Below are 21,490 nucleotides of genomic sequence, written 5' to 3' on the forward strand. Positions count from 1 at the left end.
TACCCTGTCAACTTAAGACTGGTTTTGTGCTCCAGGGTCACATATAACTGAATTTGAATTTAACATGATAACAATTCAATAGAAACATTGTAAGCTAATTATAATGCTTACATTTCCGGAGTTATTCAAAAAGCAGCTACAGAAAATGAGCAAAGAACACAATCACAAGCTCAGTCGGGTTTATGCACGTTATGCACATATTATGATATTATGCACATGTTATGCACATTGTTGTCCATGATGAGAGAATTTGCGAGAGAGCAGTGAGCAACAAAACTCAGCGATGACTCATCTGAACGCATCTGATTGGCCCCTGCACTCATAAGCTCAACGTAATCCCGTGTGATTGGTTATAATGCACAACGATGTAAAAACATGCAAAAATAAATATGATGGAACAAATAAGCCCTAATATTGATTAGTATTATAAAGAGGCCAATATCTCTGACTGTTGTCGATAAACAATACCATCGTCTATCGGCACACTACGTCCCAACGTGAATGTGGTGGAAGAGGAATAATTCGACTCTAGACTGTTGAATTATTGAATTCGTGCACACTTTCGCATCAATAATTAAGTAGCCCATTGGTAATTAGTTTGTACATGAATCATATTGATGACCTAGCAGTGGTTGATAATTTAAATTTTATCACATTTTTTTCTCCTTTCGTTGTAGACAGAGTGTACAAATATTTAAAGGCTGTAATGCGTTTTTCTTTTTAATCTTAACCATACAGTGGTGACATGTACTGTATGTTATATATATATATCTGAAACCTTTGGGACGAGTCGAGTTTAGGGAAATAAATGGATGAAAAATGGGAAGTTGAGGAGCTCTCAGGATCAAGAGATTTTGACTGATGGAAAGACGAGGACGCAGACGTTTTTCTGGAGATTTATTGAATATAATCCAGTGACTCGCATCTGTGGCTCTTCAAACCTGTTAAACATAAATCATTTCTCAGAAAGTAGTTTCTCAAAGTGTGATTTTTACTCTATTTGTGTTTTATTTTAGTGTACTACTATGTACTAACATTGACAAATTCACTTTTAAGGGGTATTTACAATTGAAAATTTATAGTTGAAAAATATTGCTGACTCATACTGCACTGCATAGATTGTTTTTCAGTCAAAAGCTCTCTAGAGCGGGAATTTCACTCCCATAACACCCAACCAATTAGCAGGCAGCAAATCATGCTTCAGTGCTGTGAGCTAACTATAGCCTGGTGGCTTTAAAAAAATGGACGAGCATGTCGTAATGTACTACCTAAACTTCATGTTTAATAAAAAATACATCAAAAATGAGAAAGAAAACTGCAGTTTTGTTATGCAGCTGATATAATGAGTCTTCAGCTCATGTGAGTGCGCTCAATATTTTTACAGTGAACCTTTAAAACCGTTAATTTCTTTATGTATGTGTTTATTTATCTGTTTGTAAGTAGCTAATATGAAGGGAGGGACAATTCCACCACACAGGGATTAAAAAACATAATTGTAACATAAAAAAGGTAATAATTTTGACATGAAGAGTCAAAATCTCTCCAAAAATAGTCCATAATTGTGACTATTTTAGATTTGAATCGTCAATTGTGACTTTATCTCATAATTTTGACTTTTTCATACTTATGACTTATGTCATTAATTTGAATTTTATTTCATAATTATAAAGTTTGAATTTTTATTTCAAAATGGTGACTTGGTATCTCATTTGATTTTACTTTCTATTTCAAAATACCAAAATTTAGTATACTGTATCATAATTAAAAATGTTTTATGTCATACATATGACTTTCTGTATACTATGAATGCATCAGATAGAGGTATATTTCTACATCAGTGACAGATAGATAGTAAGATATAAACAGAATCACAGAAGCTGAAATTATGACATAAGTATTTAATAATAATTTTCCTTTTTAATTATTATTTGAATGGTTTTAATTCTAATATGTGGCCCTGAAGCACAAATCAAGTCATATGGTTACATTTTTTTAAATTTGAGATGTTTACATCATCCGTCCAAATGAAGCCCAAGCAATGCACATTACTAATCATAAATTAAGTTTTATTATATTTACGTTAGGAAATGCACAAAATATCTTCATGGAACATGATCTTTACTTAATATCCTAATGATTTTTGGCATAAAAGAAAAATCTATTAGTAATAATAAAACTTTCGTATTCATCCGGAAGAAGGAGGCGGGAACCGGCGCACAATCAAAATGAAACTTTAATGACAAAAATAAACACAAAACAGCGCACCAGCCCCTCACGGACGACTGGTGCGCACAAAATAAAAAGCAAACATAAAATATTGCCCAGGCCTGGTCCTCTCTCGTCCTTCACGGTCGTCGCTCCAGTTTTATATCCTTCCATCTCCTACGTGGGACTCGAGACAGGTGGTGGGTCGCAGGTGCAGCTCATCTCCAATCACTACACCTGGCCTCACTCCTCGTTCCCACGCCTCTCGGCCCCGCCCCACTCGTCACACTATTATTTTGACCCATACAATGTATTTTTGCCTTTTGCTACAAATATACCCCAGAGACCTAAGACTGGTTTTGTGTTCCAGTGTCACACATGTATTACTAGCAATTAAGTAAAAAGTGATGATAACAGTTCAGTTTCCAAATACTTATAGCAGAGAGACACAAATGGCATTGCATCAGAAGCCCTTGGCAAACGGACACAGATGTGTTTAATGGTGAAGCTGAACTTGATCCTGGATGGCTCGGACCCTTTGTCATCATCATGCATTTCACTCAAGGGCTTCATCCGCTTGGAAACCCCACGCAGAAGCTGTCTTTTCACTGCACCGCATCCAAAACCCATCAAAGAAGCCAATTTGGGAATCGTTCAATGTCTTTGTTTTCAGTATTCGGATCTTTTACTTTGTTTTGTTGCGTCTAAATCACGTTCTCTCTTCTTGTCCTCTGTCTCCTCGATTCGTGTGGTAGAAGGTAGCTGTCGTAGACTCTGCGTGGGCACGCATCGGTGTAAACAAACCTGAAACAATCTTCATACCAGCTAAGCTGACTCATGTCTGACACGCAAACACCGTCATCTGGTCAAAGAGCTTACTGGAAAACTTGTATGTCTAAAAATGGAATTAAAGTGCTGTGTAAGAGACTCCGCTTCACTTTTATTTTGGCAGTCAAAGCATCTTGTAATGCAGGATGGTGAAGACGGGAGACTTGGAGATGGGCTTGGGGATTTGACTAGCACTAACCCTCCCACCACATACCAATCTGCTAAAAACATCAATAACATTGTAGAATTTTGTCATTGAGTTTTGCACAGGTGATCATCAGCAGTCATATTTTAGTGTTATTTATATACTGTTTAATTATTGTTGTGCAATTAAAATTTTAATTTTAGGTGCTGTTTTGGTAATTACTAATTGTACTAATTTTAAATCTAGGTATGACCAAGTTGTTGTACAAGGAGTCTTTTAGGTCATACAAGACTCGCACATGGAGTTTTAAAACATCATGCCTTGAAATGACTGGGAAGCATATTTTATTAGATTGTACTGTTTTCAATGTAAATAGACAGTGGTTTTATTCAGAGGTGTGTTTAACGGATTTATTTACAAATGTTTCACCTGAATGCGTTTTATCATTTTTGTCTAGTGTAGATTTGAAATGTCTTTTTGTTAATTGTACACCTTGGGTAATTTATTCTAAGAACGCCATGAAAGTAGGTTTTGATGCTGGCACGGCGTGAATACATAAACATCTCCACACCATAACATTTAAACCTTTCCAGATGCTACTGTTGAGTTTTTCCCAATGTATAATGTTGAGTCCCACCCTACATTGGTTTTTCTCGCTGAATTGTGCTTGAAATACATTTAGCTGCAAAAGTAAATTAGTTTGCATTTCATATTGCTTTTAAAACAGTCGGAAGATCCAGCCACGCTCTTGACTTTGATGCTCTGAGTAAATAACGCTGGCCTCCGCTGGACCACGGCGTCTCTGAGGATCTTTTAACACCTTCCCTTGTTAGCGATTCTGCTGCAGTCTGGATTTCGATTGCTGTGCTTCTACTGCACTTCTGGTCTCTGGTTTTGCCTTTAGTTACGTCTGCACCTCATGTCAACCTGACTGCCGTAAACAAATCCAATGGATTCCAGCAAACAGTTTCTCATTTGATCTCTTCCTTTATCTCAAAATGCTTATTTTTTCTTGTGTTTACGTTATCAGTTGTCATATTACATTCCATAAGGATGCATTCATGAATATCTCCATTAAAGGAATGGTTCGGGAAGACTTGAACTATTCCTTTAACACCCTCTTTTTCTGTCATTCTGTTCCAGGTTGATGTTTCTTTGTCATTGGTTGCCTTTTTTATTGTTTCTTTCTTTTTTATGTGACCTCTTTGTTTTGCAGATGAGGGCAGAAGTGCAGTTGACGCAGCGGGCGGTGCTCAGATAGTTGCCGAGCACATTAAGTCTCTGGCCGAAAGCACTGACCCGGCCACCGGGAAGCTCTTGACTGTCTTTTGTGGCATGCTGATGAACTATAGCAATGATAATGGTAATGACCGATCCCCCAAACCAGGCGATGTTTTTGAATGGTCCCTTATTGGTATAGTCTGAGATGTTCTCTAAATTATTCAGTACTACATACAGTAGATAAGACATTTTATTGATTTTTCTGATTCTGTAAAAACAGACGTGCTTTGGTTTGAGTCTGAAGTCAGTGTTTCCTCAGAGTTGAACATCAACGGTAATATCTGTAGGGGACCACTCTTAGAAAGCCTATGTGTTGTTTAACTTCTGTGTATTCTGAATCTAATGTCTTTCACCAAATGGCTACAATCTGCTCCTTTTGTGTGGTGATTAGCTTCCTTGTCCTTTGCAGGTGGAGATGGTGTTACTGTTTAGTAATGTTATGAATTCAACTGTCTTGCTTTTTTATTTAATATGACAATGTATAATAAATATAGTTACATTTTGTTGCATGCAGTAGCAAAAAAATTAATAATAATTAATTACATTACATATTAATTAAAAAAAATTATGTAAGATAATTTTTTTATGTTTATTTAGAAGTATTTAATAAAACATTTTTAATTTAAAAACATATTAATTTTTTTATGTTTATTTAAAATTATTTAATAAAATATTTTTAATAAAACATTTTTTTAAAATATATATATTGTTATTTTATTTTCAAAATAGTGTATTTGACACAAAAAAAAATGCACAAAAAAAACATGGCACTGTGCGCTTTTTTTTTTGTTCAGTCTTCCACTGACTTGAGGTAATTTTACTGTGGATTGACTTAAAAAATAAATCCCTTTAATTGAACAGTCTATCATGCAGGTTTACTACTTCCAGAGCTGAATGCTCCAGCTGAGCAACTGACATCGAGACTAATGGAAATGATAACATACAGCTTTCCACTAATTATCTCTTGTTTGTACTGCTTAAACAAACAGAGCAACGTTTTGATTGGCTGTTCATATTAAACTAGGTTTTTACCATTTAAAAAATGACACATTTAAAAGAATAGTTTACCCAGGAAGATCCTATAGCTTTCAGTGTCTGTATCATGCATGCCCAGGAGGTTACATAAGGCTCTGGCCTTGTGCTATTCAGCAGGGCAGTGCATTGTTTAATATTTAAGGGAATGCAGGCAGTGAATGTACATCTTTGTGACTTTATGTCCTTGAATAATTGATGGACAGGCCAAGCTCTGCTTCCCTCATCCCGGTTTGCCAGCAAGGCTTGAAATGATAATAGCTTTTTTCGATCTATTACACCTCGCTTCCAGAGGCTAGTGCAAATCAACAAATTTAGGTCAGGCATTTTAGTTTTTTTTTTGGTTTCCTGATGAAAATAAATGGTGAGATATGATTTTAATGGAGAAAAAGCCAGTGGGATATTTATTAATGCTGAATATCACCCTCACAATGTTTTGAACCAGTCTTTTCTTTCCCTCATCTCTCTTTCTCTCAAATGTTGTGCAATGTAACAGATTGCTTTTCCTTGCATTGCGTATCTGTTTTAACTTAAAGTCTGTCATCATGTTTACTAAGTCACCATATAAATGACTCATCTAATCACATAAGCTTATCACTTGGGGAGGTTTTACAGTATGTACATCATTCACTGTACTTGACTGGTCAGATCTTATATATATGATATATATATATTTTGGCAACCAAAATACTTACTGAACCAAGTCTCTCAGTGATGATTCATTCCTTTGTGAAGAAGCAGCACACTTTATCATTAAACTATTACAGTTTATCTTAACTATTACAGAAATAATATTCTTTAAAAGGATATACGTAAGTGTGAACTGAATGTTATGCTACTTGCAATAAAATGAAAATGTATTATAGTTAAAGTTTATATTAAATACTATTAGCAGAATTTTAGAGTGCTTTTTTAACCCAACACTTAATAAACACGGCATATTTATGTACTTGTTGAATGTTGTTGCTTCATATCTGTTAGTATATCGTTTTTTTTAGCATGCCTGAGAGGCAATATTGGCCACTCAGCATCCAGGGATTGAATTATTCTTTTAAATGCATGTGTTTGTGTTATTTATATTATAAAGAGTAAAGTTACTCATTATTCAGTTATTTGGTAAAATCTAGATTTAAAAAAGTAAAGTACTTAAAGCATTTCAATCTTATATGAGCTTTAAATGAGATGCAATACTTCACAGTTCTTTTAGGAAACCTGACTCATTCTCCATCAGTGAGATCTGCAGGTCCCCGGTTGACATTTCCTTGACGTGATTTGGGCTTCGATTACTGGCAGGAGTTCCTCAATGATGTCTGGCTAATGTCCAGTTCTGCCAAGGCTTGTTATGTTGCGTTTTCTTAGGTGGTACATTTAGCCAATAGCTGTTGCTCAAATGTTCCTCTTGCTCTCAAACCAGCAAACAAAGCTTCTGTGGTCGATAAAGCAAATAACAAGCAATTATGTAGTAGGGAGGAATCATTTTGGGCTGTCAACTGTTTATTAAATTTGACTTCTGTTGCATAATTTTTTCAAAGGTTATGTGCTACAATTCTTTGTACCAAACTTTGCTTCCATGGTCTTTCATACTCAATAACTTTTTCTCCTGTTTAACTGTGGATGTTTTCCTCTGCCTGGGCCGTCTTCTTTAACACAGCTCTCTGTTGTCTCATCTGCCATCTCCTCTTTGCTTCATTGAATTTACTGAGCTGCTTCCTGACAAATTGATGGCACCAGATGTGTGCCGGTGCCGCCCACATCTTGGTGTCTCATCGAGACATTTCTAGACAAACTGAAACATCTTTTCACTGGGTATTTAAGGGCTTACTTGTGCAGCTGTGCAAACTTTGACTGTTAGTAAACATAAACGAGACCTAAAATGATACATTTAGTGAGCTTTAAGATTAAAATAAGCAGTGGTTGACTAGTATTGATTTTTTTAATGGCTTATAGCTGTATCTTAGAGAGCAGAGTGACAATGGGTGATATAAAGCCAATATTATAATAAGTAATTGTCAACCGATATTGATTTTTTTAGGGCCAATACCGATATCTTAGAAAGCAGGGTGACCAATGGACGATATAAAGCCAATATTAAAATAAGTAGTTGTAAACCGATAATGATTTTTTTATTATTATTCCTGATTCCAATATTTGAAGAGAGAAGGGTGACCAATGAACGAAATAAAGCCGATATTAAAATAAGTAGTTGGCAACCAATATGTGTTTATTTGGTTTTTATATAGCTGATACCGATATCTTTGAGAGCAGGGTTACCAATGAGTGAAATAAGTCAATATTATAATAAATAGTTGTCAACCAATATGTATTTATTTATTTTTAAAGCTGATACTGATGTCTTGGAGAGTAGGGTGACCAATGAGTGATATAAAGCCGATATTAAAACAAGTAGTCAACAACCGATATTGTTTTTTTTTTCTTCTAAAACCAATATCTTAAGAGAGCAGGGTGACCTATGAGCAAAATTAAGCCGATATTAAAATAAATAGTTGTCAATCGATATGTGTTTGTTTAATTTTTATATAGCTGATACCGATATCTTGGAGAGCAGGGTGACCAATGAGTGAAATAAGTCGATATTATAATTAGTTGTCAACCAATATTTTTTTTATCACCGAAACAATATCTTAGAAAGCAGTGTGACCAATGGCTTTTCTAAAGCTGATATTAAAATAAGTAGTTGTCAACCAGTATTTTTTTTTTTTTTTTTTTAAATGGTCTGTACCGATATCTTGGAGAGCAGGATGACCAGTGGTTGATATAAAGGCAATATAACAATAAGTAGTTGAGAGCTGATATTGATTTATTTATTTTTCTATTGCTATTTACAATATAACAAATTTCAAATAACAGTTGATGAATTGGTTATGTATTTGTAAACCACTAAAAATAAGTCAAAATATCAGCCCAGTAGAAAAGAATGATGCTAATCATTTCAGATATATCGGCCCTGGTAATGTATGTGTTGTATGTATGTCCAAAATTACCAACAAGATATTCTCTATTAAATATATAAAAATTTGATTCAAAATTAATTCTCAGGTAGATTTCTGTTCTAAAGACATTTGGATATTTCTACTGGAAAACAAGTATTTTCAGTGGTGAAGGACCCGTGTATGTACATGAAATGTGATGGCTAAGCAGTCCTTTGTTCCACTGTGGTCATGATTTATCTTTCACATTTTCAGGTCAAGACTATATTTTCTGTGCTAGTCTCAGCAAAGCACTTTACAAAAATGAAATCTCAGAGCATTATATAATGTGGCTGCATTTGAGCTGGTAAATGAGCTCTTTCAGCCTCTAGCCTGTTCTCAAACATTTCAGGATATAAATGATGTTGATTCATAACAAGTGATTATTTTTTGATTACTTTTAACATAATTTAGTTTGAGAAGTTTTGCGGAAGAAATGGAACCATGTACATAAAAAAAAAAACTTAAATGAGTCATTAAAAAATAAAATAGTACAAGTAATATAAAATATGTATTTCTATTAATTCCTATTCATTTCTATGAATTTATTTCTGTTATTTCCTATCCATTTCTATTTAACTGTTTCTATTAATTCATAATTTCTGTTAATTTCTCATTTATGTTTAAGGGTTTTCATTTTGTTGTAGTTTTTTTTTTTTTAATCAAAAATTATGTTTAATAGTTTTAGTTCCACTTGTAGTTATCGATAACAACACTGATACAAACTTACTTTTGATGAAAGTGATAGCGGATAATTTTTTCATTGTGTGGCATTTGATATAAATATCTGTAATGAAAATAAAAATTGTTTGGATAAGCTCAATTTATTGCAATGTAATTACCAGAAGAATTATGGATATTTATTATTTAACCGTTAATGAGAATGACTAATATACTGTATTATCTGTGTTGTCAGAAAAAGCTGTGCATGCACCAGAATAAAGAGCGTGTCCTGTTTGCTGTTTCCTGTCTAGACTCACTGCAGGCTCAGCTGATCATCATGGGTGTGATCCCAACACTGGTCAGACTGCTGGGAGTTCATTCTCAAAACACTGCCCTCACTGAGATGTGCCTCATTGCCTTTGGCAACTTGGCAGAGCTGGGTGAGTTACTGATTCGAATCAGTCACACTGCCTTACTACATACATTTTCATATATTACAATACATCAGAACATGTTGGATAAATCTTGCACGTCTCTTTTGTCTGATCCTCAAACAGAGTCCAGTAAGGAGCAGTTCGCCTCTACTAACATTGCAGAGGAGCTGGTTCGCCTCTTCCGTAAGCAGGTGGAGCACGAGAAGAAGGAGATGATCTTCGAGGTGTTGGCACCACTGGCTGAGAACGGTGAGAATCGCAGTGATAATGATTGAACATGAACCAGTCCGTATAGTGTCTTTTGGGGAAACACAATAAGTACATTACTTCTTCTTTAGCATGATACCACGTTAAGTCATGTTTTTTTTTGTTGTCAGTGGTGTTATATATATTATGGTGCCCCTAAGAGACAATGGTCGGTTCACTTAGTTTTGTCATGGCCACGACATAATAACTTGTGTAAACGTGAAATTATGCCATGGCCTCGAGATGCCATGTTGAGGGAACTATTTTTCTTGTTGCCATGAGTTTAATGCGTAAACAAACCATGCAACTCGGGATTATCAGAGGCGGATTCAGTCATATTTTATTTTGAATTAAGAAATTATTATACTATTTATTATAGATAATATTTAATTATTAAATCATTATATCAACCATAGGCATATACTTTATTATGTGCGAAAGTCAGCATTTAAATGAAGTTTATAATGAGTAAATGTTACATAAAGTGCATAATTTTAATCATTTAATCATAAGTTGCATTTTTATCCATCCTACAGTCTTGTAAGTCCATTAACTAATCATCTTTCCTCATAATATTTGTATATTAGCCTATTATTATTATTATTGTTATCCAATTAGTATTGGTTATATTTTTATATTCATTTATATCCATTTTTCCCTTCATTTCAGTCTCTTTACTTAACATTCTGAATACTTTTGTAAATAAAAGCCTACTGTAAATGCTCGACATGCAAATAAATATTTGATTATTCTGACTGGAATTATTGCTGGACTGCATTTTAAATTTAACATATATTTTATTTTGGCTAATTAATATACCATAATTATAATTACTATAGTATTTTCATTGAGTGTGTGTGTGTGTGTATATAAATATACATATACATACACACACACACATACTTACACATACTTACAAGTTAAACCCAAGACAAATAAACTAATGAGAAATGTTGCTTGGGCATCTAGCTCAAATAGACCAATTTTTTCTTATTCTATTTGAAGTACAACAATGTTTTTGTGGCTTTCAGTTAACTATAATAAACCTGGTTCACCTAAAACAATTCTTATTATTTATTTTCAATAAAAAAAATAAAAAAAACATTCCATTCAATCAATCAATCAATCAATAAACCTTTCTAATGAGTGTCTCTTGTTTTGTTTTTGAGTACAAAATCAAAACATTGTTCCCACACCAATCACATATTGATTTGCAAGATTTACATAAAATAGCTTAAATAAAGCAGTATATATATATATATATATATATATATATATATATATATATATATATACACACACACACACACACACACACACACACACACACACACACACATATATATATTTGTTTTTTATTCAATTAATTCACACTTTTGAAAAAAAAAAAAAGATCCATAAACAAGGCTGTAGATAGAAGAAATTACAGTATAAAATTATACATTTTAATATACTTTTGTATTTATTGTAAGTCTTTGAAATTAATTATAAAAAATAAATAAAAAAAGGCCAGTGCCGATATGCTCAAAATGAACCTGTAAGTATTGTGGAGAACCTTATTATTGGTAAGATATATCAATATGGTATACATAAAGTACCATAGCAATAACTGTCACTGTATCTTGGTACGTGTTTGTAAGGAGTTTTTTTTTTTTTTATCTTTGCGTTTTAAATGACCACGAGTGTTTTGTTAATTCACAGTTGATGTATTTCTGTTCTGTTATTTCCAGAATGCATCAGTTAGTCGTGCTGCTTCTGCTTTCAGCATGAGCTGAGGGTCTGCAGTTGTTGAGCAGGCAGCTCTCCTCAGACCCACTGACCCAGGGACGGAGCGTGTTGTGCTGCTTCTATAGAGAGTCCAACTCTGACACCTGTTGTGGTTAGAAACAAGACACTTTATGGAACGAATGCGTGCGTTTGCAGCTGTGTTTGGACTCTGAAAGCTTGAGCATGAGCCAACAAGAGTTTACGCTTAAAATATTATTCTTAAAAATGTTCCAGTTTCCATGTAAGCTGGAACATCAAAACCGGCCGAGCCATAGAGACCGACATCTCTCGCAGTGCAAAACCTGCGGTTGAGTCGTGGGAGAGAAAGCTACTATTAGGCAGATGCGTGAGATTTCTCGGCTTCTTCTCTGTTTGGATAATAAGTGTCATCACTGCCGTCGCCAGCACCACGGTCTCCTCAGAATAGGACTCTAGGGGTCTGTGTGTCTGCGAGCGCGTCTGAGGATTTGAAATGTGCACCTGGAAGAAAGCTGTGTGTGAAAGACAGCGAGTGTGTGCTGGGATGGTGCTGAAACTCGAATGTTGAAGTGTGTATTGAAGGGAAACAGATAATATGGTGTTATTTGTTCTGTGTATAAAGAAGTGTTTGTTTTTGTCAACAAAACATCCTAAACATCTATTTTCTAGATAGATAGATAGATAGATAGATTATTTTTGTTTACTGTAATTTTTTATATTTGTGTTTTATTTTTAGTACATCAAGGTACATTTTATTTATTTTAATTTAGTTCTAGTTAACTACAATAAAACTGGTTCTGCTAATTTTCTATTTTAAATGTTTTTTAAAAGATACAAATATTAGTTATTGTTTTGTTTTTAAATTTGTGCGTGTGTGTGTGTTTGTGTGTGTGTGTATATATATATATATATATATATATATATATATATATATATATATTATTGCTCTCAAACGATTAATCGCGATTAATTGCATTCAAAGTAAAAGTTTCGGTTTATATTATATATGTACGTATACTGTGTATATTTATTATGGATATATAAGTACACCCTCATACAGTATATATATTTTTTTCATATTTACCTGTTTATATCCATATTCTAATATTTTATATTATATATAAATATATTTAATATATAAACATATTTTTCTTAAATATATACATGCATATGTTTGTATTTATATAGACATAATGAATGTACACAGTATACACTCAAATATTATCTGAAGAATAACTTTATATTATGAAGCGATTAATCGCGATTTATATATATATATTTCAACTTTAGTAAATCAAGATAAACAAAATTTTATAATATTATATTTTATTTCAGTTAATGTTAGTTTCAAAAACCATTTTTTTAATGGTTTTCGTAAACCATAATAATAACCCTGATTAAATACATGTCTTAAAACATTTTTTTTGTGTGTGTGTAATTTTTTTGTGTCTTATTTTGGGTTAATTTTCCACCAGTATTTGATTTTATTCTGTGTTCAGATTATTTCACTTGTACTGTATGAGTGAAAAGTCATATGAAATGTATAAAACGGTTGAAGTGTAAGAATTCCTGTATGTTTTGATAAAAGCAGCGGGAGAGCGAGAGCAGACGTGGGAGATGGAAAGCCGTGAGCATGTGTGAAAGCGCCGCTTTGGTTGTTAGCATTCAGCGCACAGCGCCGCCATCCCATACTGCCAGTCTCCAAGACAACGGCCTACTTAGATCCACTCCACAGCACTACAGGCGAAGCTCTGCCAGTCACGAGGAGCGCAGGAAGAGCGCGTGTGTGTGTGTGTGTGTGTGTGTGTGAGGGATATAGAGGGGAGAGGGTGAACACTGCAGGCGTTTCATAACCAGCCGAATGCGTAGTGAGACGGCCATATGTCTGCAGCAGTCTGACCTCAGACATCCGTCCGTGCAGGGTTTTCCCTCTGGGTTGTTGTGTCATTTGCTGACACTGTATGAATCATCAATATCTGCCTGTTTGGATTGTTATCTGGCATTTTTTTTGGAATTGTACGAATTGCATTTGTTTATATCTTAGAAATTGTTTCATGCTGTATCGTTTGTTGCATCACTTGTCTGGTTTAGTCTTTTTGGGTCAGAGAATTATGTAATTCTTGTAATTCTGTTATGCATTTGAAGGGGAAAACAAGCATTTAAACATCACCAGATTTATGGTCTGACATATTTTGTATAATGATTGCCGAAATCAAACAACCTTATATCTTATTGATTTTATTCATAAAGAATGCATTAGAATAATGCAACGCATTATACATATATATATATATATATTTATATATAATGTATATGTATATATATGTATGTATGTTCGTGTACAAAAACAAATGTCTTTAGAAAAACAGACAACTGGCTATATCTTATGCATAGACAGTCTAACTGTTGTTAGACTAATGCAATTCTGATGTATAAATATCATTTAATATATTTTTATATATTATATTATATTATTTAACAGTAAAAGATTTTCTATAGAAAAGGCTGTTGTTAGACTAATGTAATGCTGAGGTATAACTAATATAATTAAATGATGGCAAATGAGATCAGATGTACTCACAATGGCTGTAATCAAACAATTTTTTAAACAAAATATTGTGTTTTAAATTGATGAAAACACTGAAAACTTTAAAGATTATACTTTTACAAGGTTGTTTTTAGACTTTAAAATTGATACAAGAATCCATTTGCAAATGCCAAAAAGTGCAAATTATTAGTACTGAAATAAATGCTGCTATACATTTTTCTACTTCATTTTACTGCAATCCAACTCGATATTTAAAAATTAGAAGTGCTGAAAACAGAATAACAGGGGTATAACTTTTTAGTAACACAAATAACTGAACATTTAAATAAAATAAAACAATACACCAAAAAAGTTAAAAATTTTACCCAGATTATAGTTCAAAAGAATTGTGAAGACCAATAGTTATCACTTCATTCAGTTCGCTGTGAACGTGTGAGTGAAGGTGTGCCGTGAAGCTTCAGGTATTATAGTATCTGTGTCTCTGTGTCAGATGTGATCAAGCTTCAGCTGGTGGATGCTGGTCTGGTGGAGTGTCTGCTGGAGGTGGTGGCTCAGACGGTGGACAGCGATAGGGACGAGGACGTGGCTCAGCTCAAGACATCTTCAGACCTCATGGTCCTTCTGCTGTTGGGAGGTACAGGACCAAATCTCTGAGATTAGCTTTAAATAAAAGCATTGAAAGAACAAACACTGGTGCATGCAAAATTATGTCAAACAGACAAAACCTGCCTTGCTGGTTCATTGATATCTTGATGAATGGTAAAATCATTAACAGCCAGTCAGGATCCACCCTTAAAAGAGCTCAAGCATTTAAAGCAGTAGATGACAAAACTGCAGCATGTGTTTATAATTATCAGATTGTTATCATCTGTTGATTTGGATGGCAATAGTTATCGCTCTTAGTGTGAATGGCCTTAAAAGGCTTTGTAATTTGCATCGTTCTGTCATATTAAAATGTATTCGTGTGTGATGTGTTTTCCTGTAGACGAGTCGATGCAGAAGCTGTTTGAGGGGGGTAAAGGCAGCGTGTTTCAGAGGGTCCTTTCATGGGTGCCCTCCAACAACCACCAGCTCCAGCTAGCAGGAGCGCTCGCCATCGCCAACTTTGCCCGCAATGGTGAGACTTCGGCGGTGTTAGGGAAGGCTACTTTTAAAAATAATGCATTACGTTACTGCCTAGAAAGTAACCAATTGCATTACTTGGATACTTTTAATAGAAAGTAATGCATTGAGTTTGTTTTGCATTACTTTTTCTCATCTGGGCTGAGCTTGCTTGTTTGTTTTTAATATAAAAAAAGTCATATTTCATGGAAAATATATTTGGTGGCAAATATCCTACCAAACTTGAAATGAATAAGCCTCAGGCTGGATGAAATGTAAAATAGCATGTGTACAGTAGAGGGCACAGCTCAAACAAACCTTTCAGATGTGGAGAAATAAGAGGCATGAGAAGAACAATCGACACATTTCAGCAATAAAAAAATTTAAAGAATGAATCACAAATGTTATGGTTGTGTGTGTTTATAAGTTAACGTACCCCTTGCAGAATTTGCAAAATTGTAATAATTGAAACAAAATAATTGGGATCGTGAATATTGTATGTTATTTTTTTATTTAGTACTGTCCTGAATATGCTATTTCACATAACAAATGTTTACATATACTCCACAAGACAAAAAAAAAACTGAATTGATAAAAATGAGCCCATTCAAAAGTGTACACACCCTTGAATCTTAACACTATGTGTTATTTCCTGGATGATCTACAACTGTTTTTAAATTTTGTCATAAGTCTTCATGAGTCCCTTGCTGGTCCTGGGCAGTTCCTAAAGAAAAAAATACCCAAACTCAAGGCACATTCTTTGGTTTTCCAGCATCTTCTGCATGTTTGAACCCTTTTCAACAGTGAATGTATGATTAAAAGAACCATCTTTTAATTATAACTGACAACTGAGGGACTTATGCATTACTATTACAAAAGGTGAAAACCTTACTGTACTGTACTGGTGTTTAAGAAGGCCACACAATGAATCTAGAGTCAGGGGGATGTAAACTTTTTAAAATGGATGATCAGGGAAAATTTAAATTATTTTGTCTTCTGAGAAACATGTAAGTATTTATGTAGCTTCTGAAGTCCAGTACTAAATGGAAAAAAATATGATTGTTAAATAAAATAAGAGAAATTTACATATCACCATCCTGTTCAAAAGTTTACACCCCCCTGCTCTTAATGCATTGTGTTGCCTTCTTGAGCGTCAGTGAATGTTTTCACCTTTTGTAATAGTTATGCATAAGCCCCTCAGTTGCTCTTAGTGTTAAAAGATGGATCTCAAAATCATACATTCACTGTTGTAAAGGGTTCAAATATGCAGAAGATGCTTGAAAACCACAGAATGTGAAGGAGCGGGGGGATTTTTCTGAAGAACAGCAGGCGGTTGCTCAGGACCAACAACGGATTCATGAAGACTTATAACAAAATATAAAAACAGTCGTAGATCATCCAGGAAACGACATACAGTATTTGTTTCGTGTAGTATATGTAAACATTTGTTATGTGGAATCGCTTATTCATGACCGTACTTAATAAAAATAACATGCAATTTTCATTATCCCTCTTAATTATCATCATTTTGCACATTCTGCAAGGGGTATGCAAAATTATGAGCACAACTTTGTTTATCTAAAATCATTTTTGCTCATTCATATGGATAAATTGGATCATCAAAGGTCAACTGCGAAGACATTGGTTAATAAAATAGGGATTAAATACATAAAGGATATGTTTGCTTTTTAGCATATTTAATTAATGAGTTTGCATTTCACTCTTTTAATTAATTTTAAGGAATACTAAATCCGTTTTTTTCTCCAAGTGAGATTAGTAAATGCATGTTCACATTGAGTTACAGTAAGCGTCATGTTTACACGGCACACTTGATTTCTTTCAACATGGGGACAGGGGCGCTGTCCATCAACAAATGAGAAGACAAAGTAACTGGTGTTACTTATTTGAAAAATAACATTTCTGTAAATTACAAAAATAATGTGTTATTTACTAATTTCTTGAAAAAAGTAATCTGATTACGTAACTCTAATTACTTGTAATACGTTACCCCTATACTGTGCGTTTTGTGTACAGATGGGAACTGCATCCACATGGTAGACACTGGTATCGTACAGAAGCTTCTGGAGCTGTTGGACAGACATGTGGAAGAGGGGAACGTGACGGTGCAGCACGCCGCCCTCAGCGCTCTGAGGAACCTCGCCATCCCGGGTCAGTCTCAACCATTGAATGTTTCACTCACCTCTGCAGGAGTGTCTTAAAACTAAATCTGCTCCATCTTCTTCTCTCTTCTCTAGTGGTCAACAAATCTAAGATGCTCTTGGCTGGTGTGTCGGATGTAGTGCTGAAGTTCCTCAAATCTGAGATGCCTCCAGTCCAGTTCAAGCTTCTGGGAACATTACGGATGCTCATCGACACTCAGGGTATGAATTAACTGAAAACAAAACAACTATCTACAGATAGTTTAACCCCAGAATCATACCATTGGTTGAGCTGGTGTTGCTGTGCTGACTGGTTGTGATGCTCAAACTAAATTTGTTAAAATTATAAAATTTCCTATAATTTTAAACAATATGCCAAATTGTTTTTGTTATTAAGTATTATTGATTATTAATTATGAATTCATGTGTTAACATATATCCTTTTGAAACAGTGAGTTGGGACAGGCAATCCCTTTAGTTCTTTAGGGGGTGGGACAATACCATTCTAAAGAGAAAGTGATTGGACACAATTGGCCACGCCCACGAGTGCAGGTTGCATCATTAGTTTTTTTTGCTCCTTTTTTTCTGAAAGAGATTTTATTTTTCAATTGTAAAAAAAAATAAAAAAATTCTGTCAAATATGAATATTCATACTTGTGTATTTTCATTAAACAAGTATGGATATTGTAGTGTATGTTTTTAAAAAAAAATTAATTTAATTTTAATTTAATGTTATTTACATTTTGTATTATTTTTATATTAATTACTTCTATATACTTATATTTATTGCTTTTGGTCTATTACAATTTCGATTGGTCTAGTTTCAGCCCAAAATACCTAACAGCTGGAAAATGTCATTTTTGGGGGCGTGCCTAAAAAATATCTGTTTTGGAGTGCATCACTTTAAATGCAAATTAACTGCATATTCTCATCCCGTCTCCACCCCGTAAAAGTGGATTTTGCATAATAGGTGCCCTTTAAACAAGTATGAATATTATATTATTTTTTAAATGTATTAATATTATTATTTTTTTTTTTGTAATAATTACTTTATTATTTACTAATACTAATCAAAATGACCAAAAAACACATAACAAAATTACTAAAACTTAAACTAAAATTCAACTGGCCACTGAAAGTATAAAAATAAAAGCTAATTCATAATCATTAATATAGTATTTAAATGAAAGATTAAAATAACACTGATTTAATTGGAGCTTCAAATGTGTATGCCTGCTAACATTTTGCATACGGATGACCACAAACAAAGATGAGCTAAAAGCCACAGTTCTTGATCCCATTGATATTTAACTGAAGTTGATTAGCTTACAGGTCCCTGTATGTTTTACAGCTGTTTAGCTGAGTCAAAGACAGCATGTGTGATTTGATCTCAGGCTCAGTCTCAGCTGCTGCCACACAGCAGTCAGTCTCTGATATTAAGTTGAGCGGAGGATCCATTTGCATTGTCTTTCATTGGCAACAGCCCAGCCGTGTTAGCTCTCAATGACAGCTTGGGTTTAAAATGAATATTCCTGGGTGAATTCAACTTGAACTGTATCGACAGCATCAGTGACAGTCTGTCAATTACCACAGAAAATAATTTCAACCCATCTCAGAGTGTCAAAAAACAACTACTGAAATATGTGTACAGCATGTGATTGAACAACAATGGTTTTTATCAGACATGATTTATTATGTTACATTTAACGCCAGAAAATGCCTTTAAGAGGAATGTGCCATGAGAGATGGGGGCAGTGTTGTGCCTGAACGCGTTCTTTGAACGATATTTCATGAACTCGTTCATATTTTGGGCGAACGTGAACTGAACGTGCTGTATTAATGCCTGATGAATGTTACTGTCAACTCGTTCATTCTGGTGTCTGTGAATGGCACGCTCTCGCAGGTTAACTTCGTTCAATAGGGTGCCAGATTTCTATAGAGCCTTCCAGGCTAAAACACACCGTAAACGGGTCTTAATATGTAGTGGAAAAACACCCAATCTGGCAACACCAACCACCAGTGTCGCACCCAGTCCCACCGCCGTCCGCCGCATGCATGACGCGTCATCAAAAAAAAGAAAAAAAAAAGGCATCGAGGCGACAGCAGCATGTAGCAAGAAGGCGTATCATCATTTAAAATAATTTTATGATGTTTATGACAAGGTCGGTGAGAATGGGAGACAAAGCATTAAAGCAACAAGGGGGAAGTGCTGTCCCCTCAATGCTAATGTAAACCCTGGTTGGATAAGGATTCCAAATTGGGTATGAAGATGAAATCTGACGCATAGCTTCATTGTTAAAACTGATAAAATAATTGCTGTCTGTGATTCTATATGGGCTGTTGCAATAATTTAGAAAAAAAGAACTATGAACTAGTTCATTCTGTGAACTTAGTGAACTTAGTTCAAAATTTTGTAGTTTGAACTATGAACTGAACTAGTTCATTTTAAAATTTGTGAATTGAACTTTGAACTAGTTCTTGTAGAAAGTGAACTTTCACAATTAAAAATTGTGTTTGCTATTTAAATTTTAAGTCTAAAATATGAAACTAAATTATTTTAGTTGAAATAAAATTAAACAAATTTATAAAAAATAAGCGCTTTTCATTCCAATTTTGTGGAGATTAACAGAAAAAATACATTTAATTCAAGGATTTTGAGATACTGAAAACATCGCTTTGTGATATTGTGTGTTAATGAACACAGTGCCATGCTTCGCTCTGAAACATGTTGTCCATATATTTATTTAATTAAATCTCAGATTTTACGATTTGGTAATTGCACTAAGCCAATTTTTTTCTGATTACTTGGTGGTTTCTTGGTGGATTCTATGGTGGTTTGTGTTCAGTAGCTAATGTTTTTCGCTGTGTGTGTGTGTGTGTGTCGCAGCTGACGCAGCAGAGCAGCTGGGGACGAACACAAAACTGGTGGAGCGTTTGGTGGAGTGGTGTGAAGCGAAAGACCACGCCGGAGTGATGGGAGAGTCCAACCGCCTGCTCTCCGCTCTTATCCGACACAGCAAGTCAAAGGTCTCTCATTTAGGACCCTATGATTTCTGTGATGCAGATTTTTTTTTTCAAACATTAAAAACCGATTTCATAGGGTGTTACTTAGCTGTCCTCGAGAAGCTTCTGACTGCTTTTTTCTTTCTGAATAGGATGTGGTCCGAACAGTCATACAAGGTGGAGGTGTCAAGCACTTGGTAATCATGGCGACGAGCGAACACATGATCATGCAGAATGAAGCGCTGGTGGCCTTGGGTCTCATAGCGGCACTAGACCTGGGTAAAAACCAAATACTACTGTATGTTAGGGTCAATTCAGGTCAACTGTGGCACTTTTTGCCATTGATATGATATCTTGGGAAGATATGCCCTAATTATCTTGAATTAACCCCTGCATATATATATTTTTGTTGAGATGATGACAGACCTGAAAGTCTTTAAGCAGGCTGATATCGGTGTTACTTGTATACTTTTCATAAAGTATCTTATATACTTATATAAGATCATTTTAGCGTTGCTTATATAGTTTTCATTTTAGTTTGTTCATTTAAAAGTTTAGTAATTTAATTGTGATATATATTTATATATTACTTATATGAATATTTTTCATATCAACATTTTTTATAGTTCTAGTTAAAGGGATAGTTCACCCAAAAATGAAAGTGCTGTCATTATTTCCTCACCCTCTTGTCGTTCCAAACCTGTACGAGCTGCTTTCTTATGCTGAACATAAAAAAGATATTTTAAAGTCTGCTGGTAATCAAACAGTTGATGGTTGTCATTGAGTTCCATAGTTTTTTTTTCTTCTATTATGACAGAACCTTCTTTTTTGGGTGAACTGTCCGTTTAACAGTAACAGCCCTTGTAAAGTAGTTCCTGTGGCTCAGTGGTAGAGCATTGCGTTAGCAGTGCTAAAGGTTGTGGGTTCGATTCCCAGGGAAACACACATAATAAAAAAAAAAAAAAAAAAGAATACTGTAGCCTAAATGCACAGTAAGTCGCTTTGGATAAAAGCATCTGCTAAATGCATAAATGTAAACTAGTTCACTTTTGTCTTTGTTATGAATGGCACAAAGAGTCCTAATTTACCCTGCATTTAGCAGATGTTTTTTC

At 34.4% G+C, this 21,490-nt stretch overlaps 1 protein-coding gene across 3 annotated transcripts in view; it reads left to right on the forward strand.

The window, feature by feature from the left end:
• LOC127961763 (rap1 GTPase-GDP dissociation stimulator 1-like) overlaps window positions 1-21,490 on the forward strand; it is a 36,192-nt gene that overhangs the window by 10,529 nt on the left and 4,173 nt on the right. For 2 of the 3 annotated variants that reach the window (XM_052561008.1, XM_052561007.1), the window contains exons 5-13: window positions 4,395-4,541; window positions 9,453-9,581; window positions 9,699-9,824; window positions 14,606-14,749; window positions 15,101-15,232; window positions 17,251-17,385; window positions 17,472-17,597; window positions 20,263-20,402; window positions 20,531-20,657. In XM_052561008.1, coding sequence (XP_052416968.1) covers window positions 4,395-4,541; window positions 9,453-9,581; window positions 9,699-9,824; window positions 14,606-14,749; window positions 15,101-15,232; window positions 17,251-17,385; window positions 17,472-17,597; window positions 20,263-20,402; window positions 20,531-20,657 — 1,206 coding nt within the window. The remainder of the gene's footprint in view (window positions 1-4,394; window positions 4,542-9,452; window positions 9,582-9,698; window positions 9,825-14,605; window positions 14,750-15,100; window positions 15,233-17,250; window positions 17,386-17,471; window positions 17,598-20,262; window positions 20,403-20,530; window positions 20,658-21,490) is intronic. The other variant, XM_052561009.1, reaches the window with a different exon arrangement.

This window comes from Carassius gibelio, chromosome B7, assembly GCF_023724105.1.
Source record: "Carassius gibelio isolate Cgi1373 ecotype wild population from Czech Republic chromosome B7, carGib1.2-hapl.c, whole genome shotgun sequence".
NCBI classification, from domain to species: domain Eukaryota; kingdom Metazoa; phylum Chordata; class Actinopteri; order Cypriniformes; family Cyprinidae; genus Carassius; species Carassius gibelio.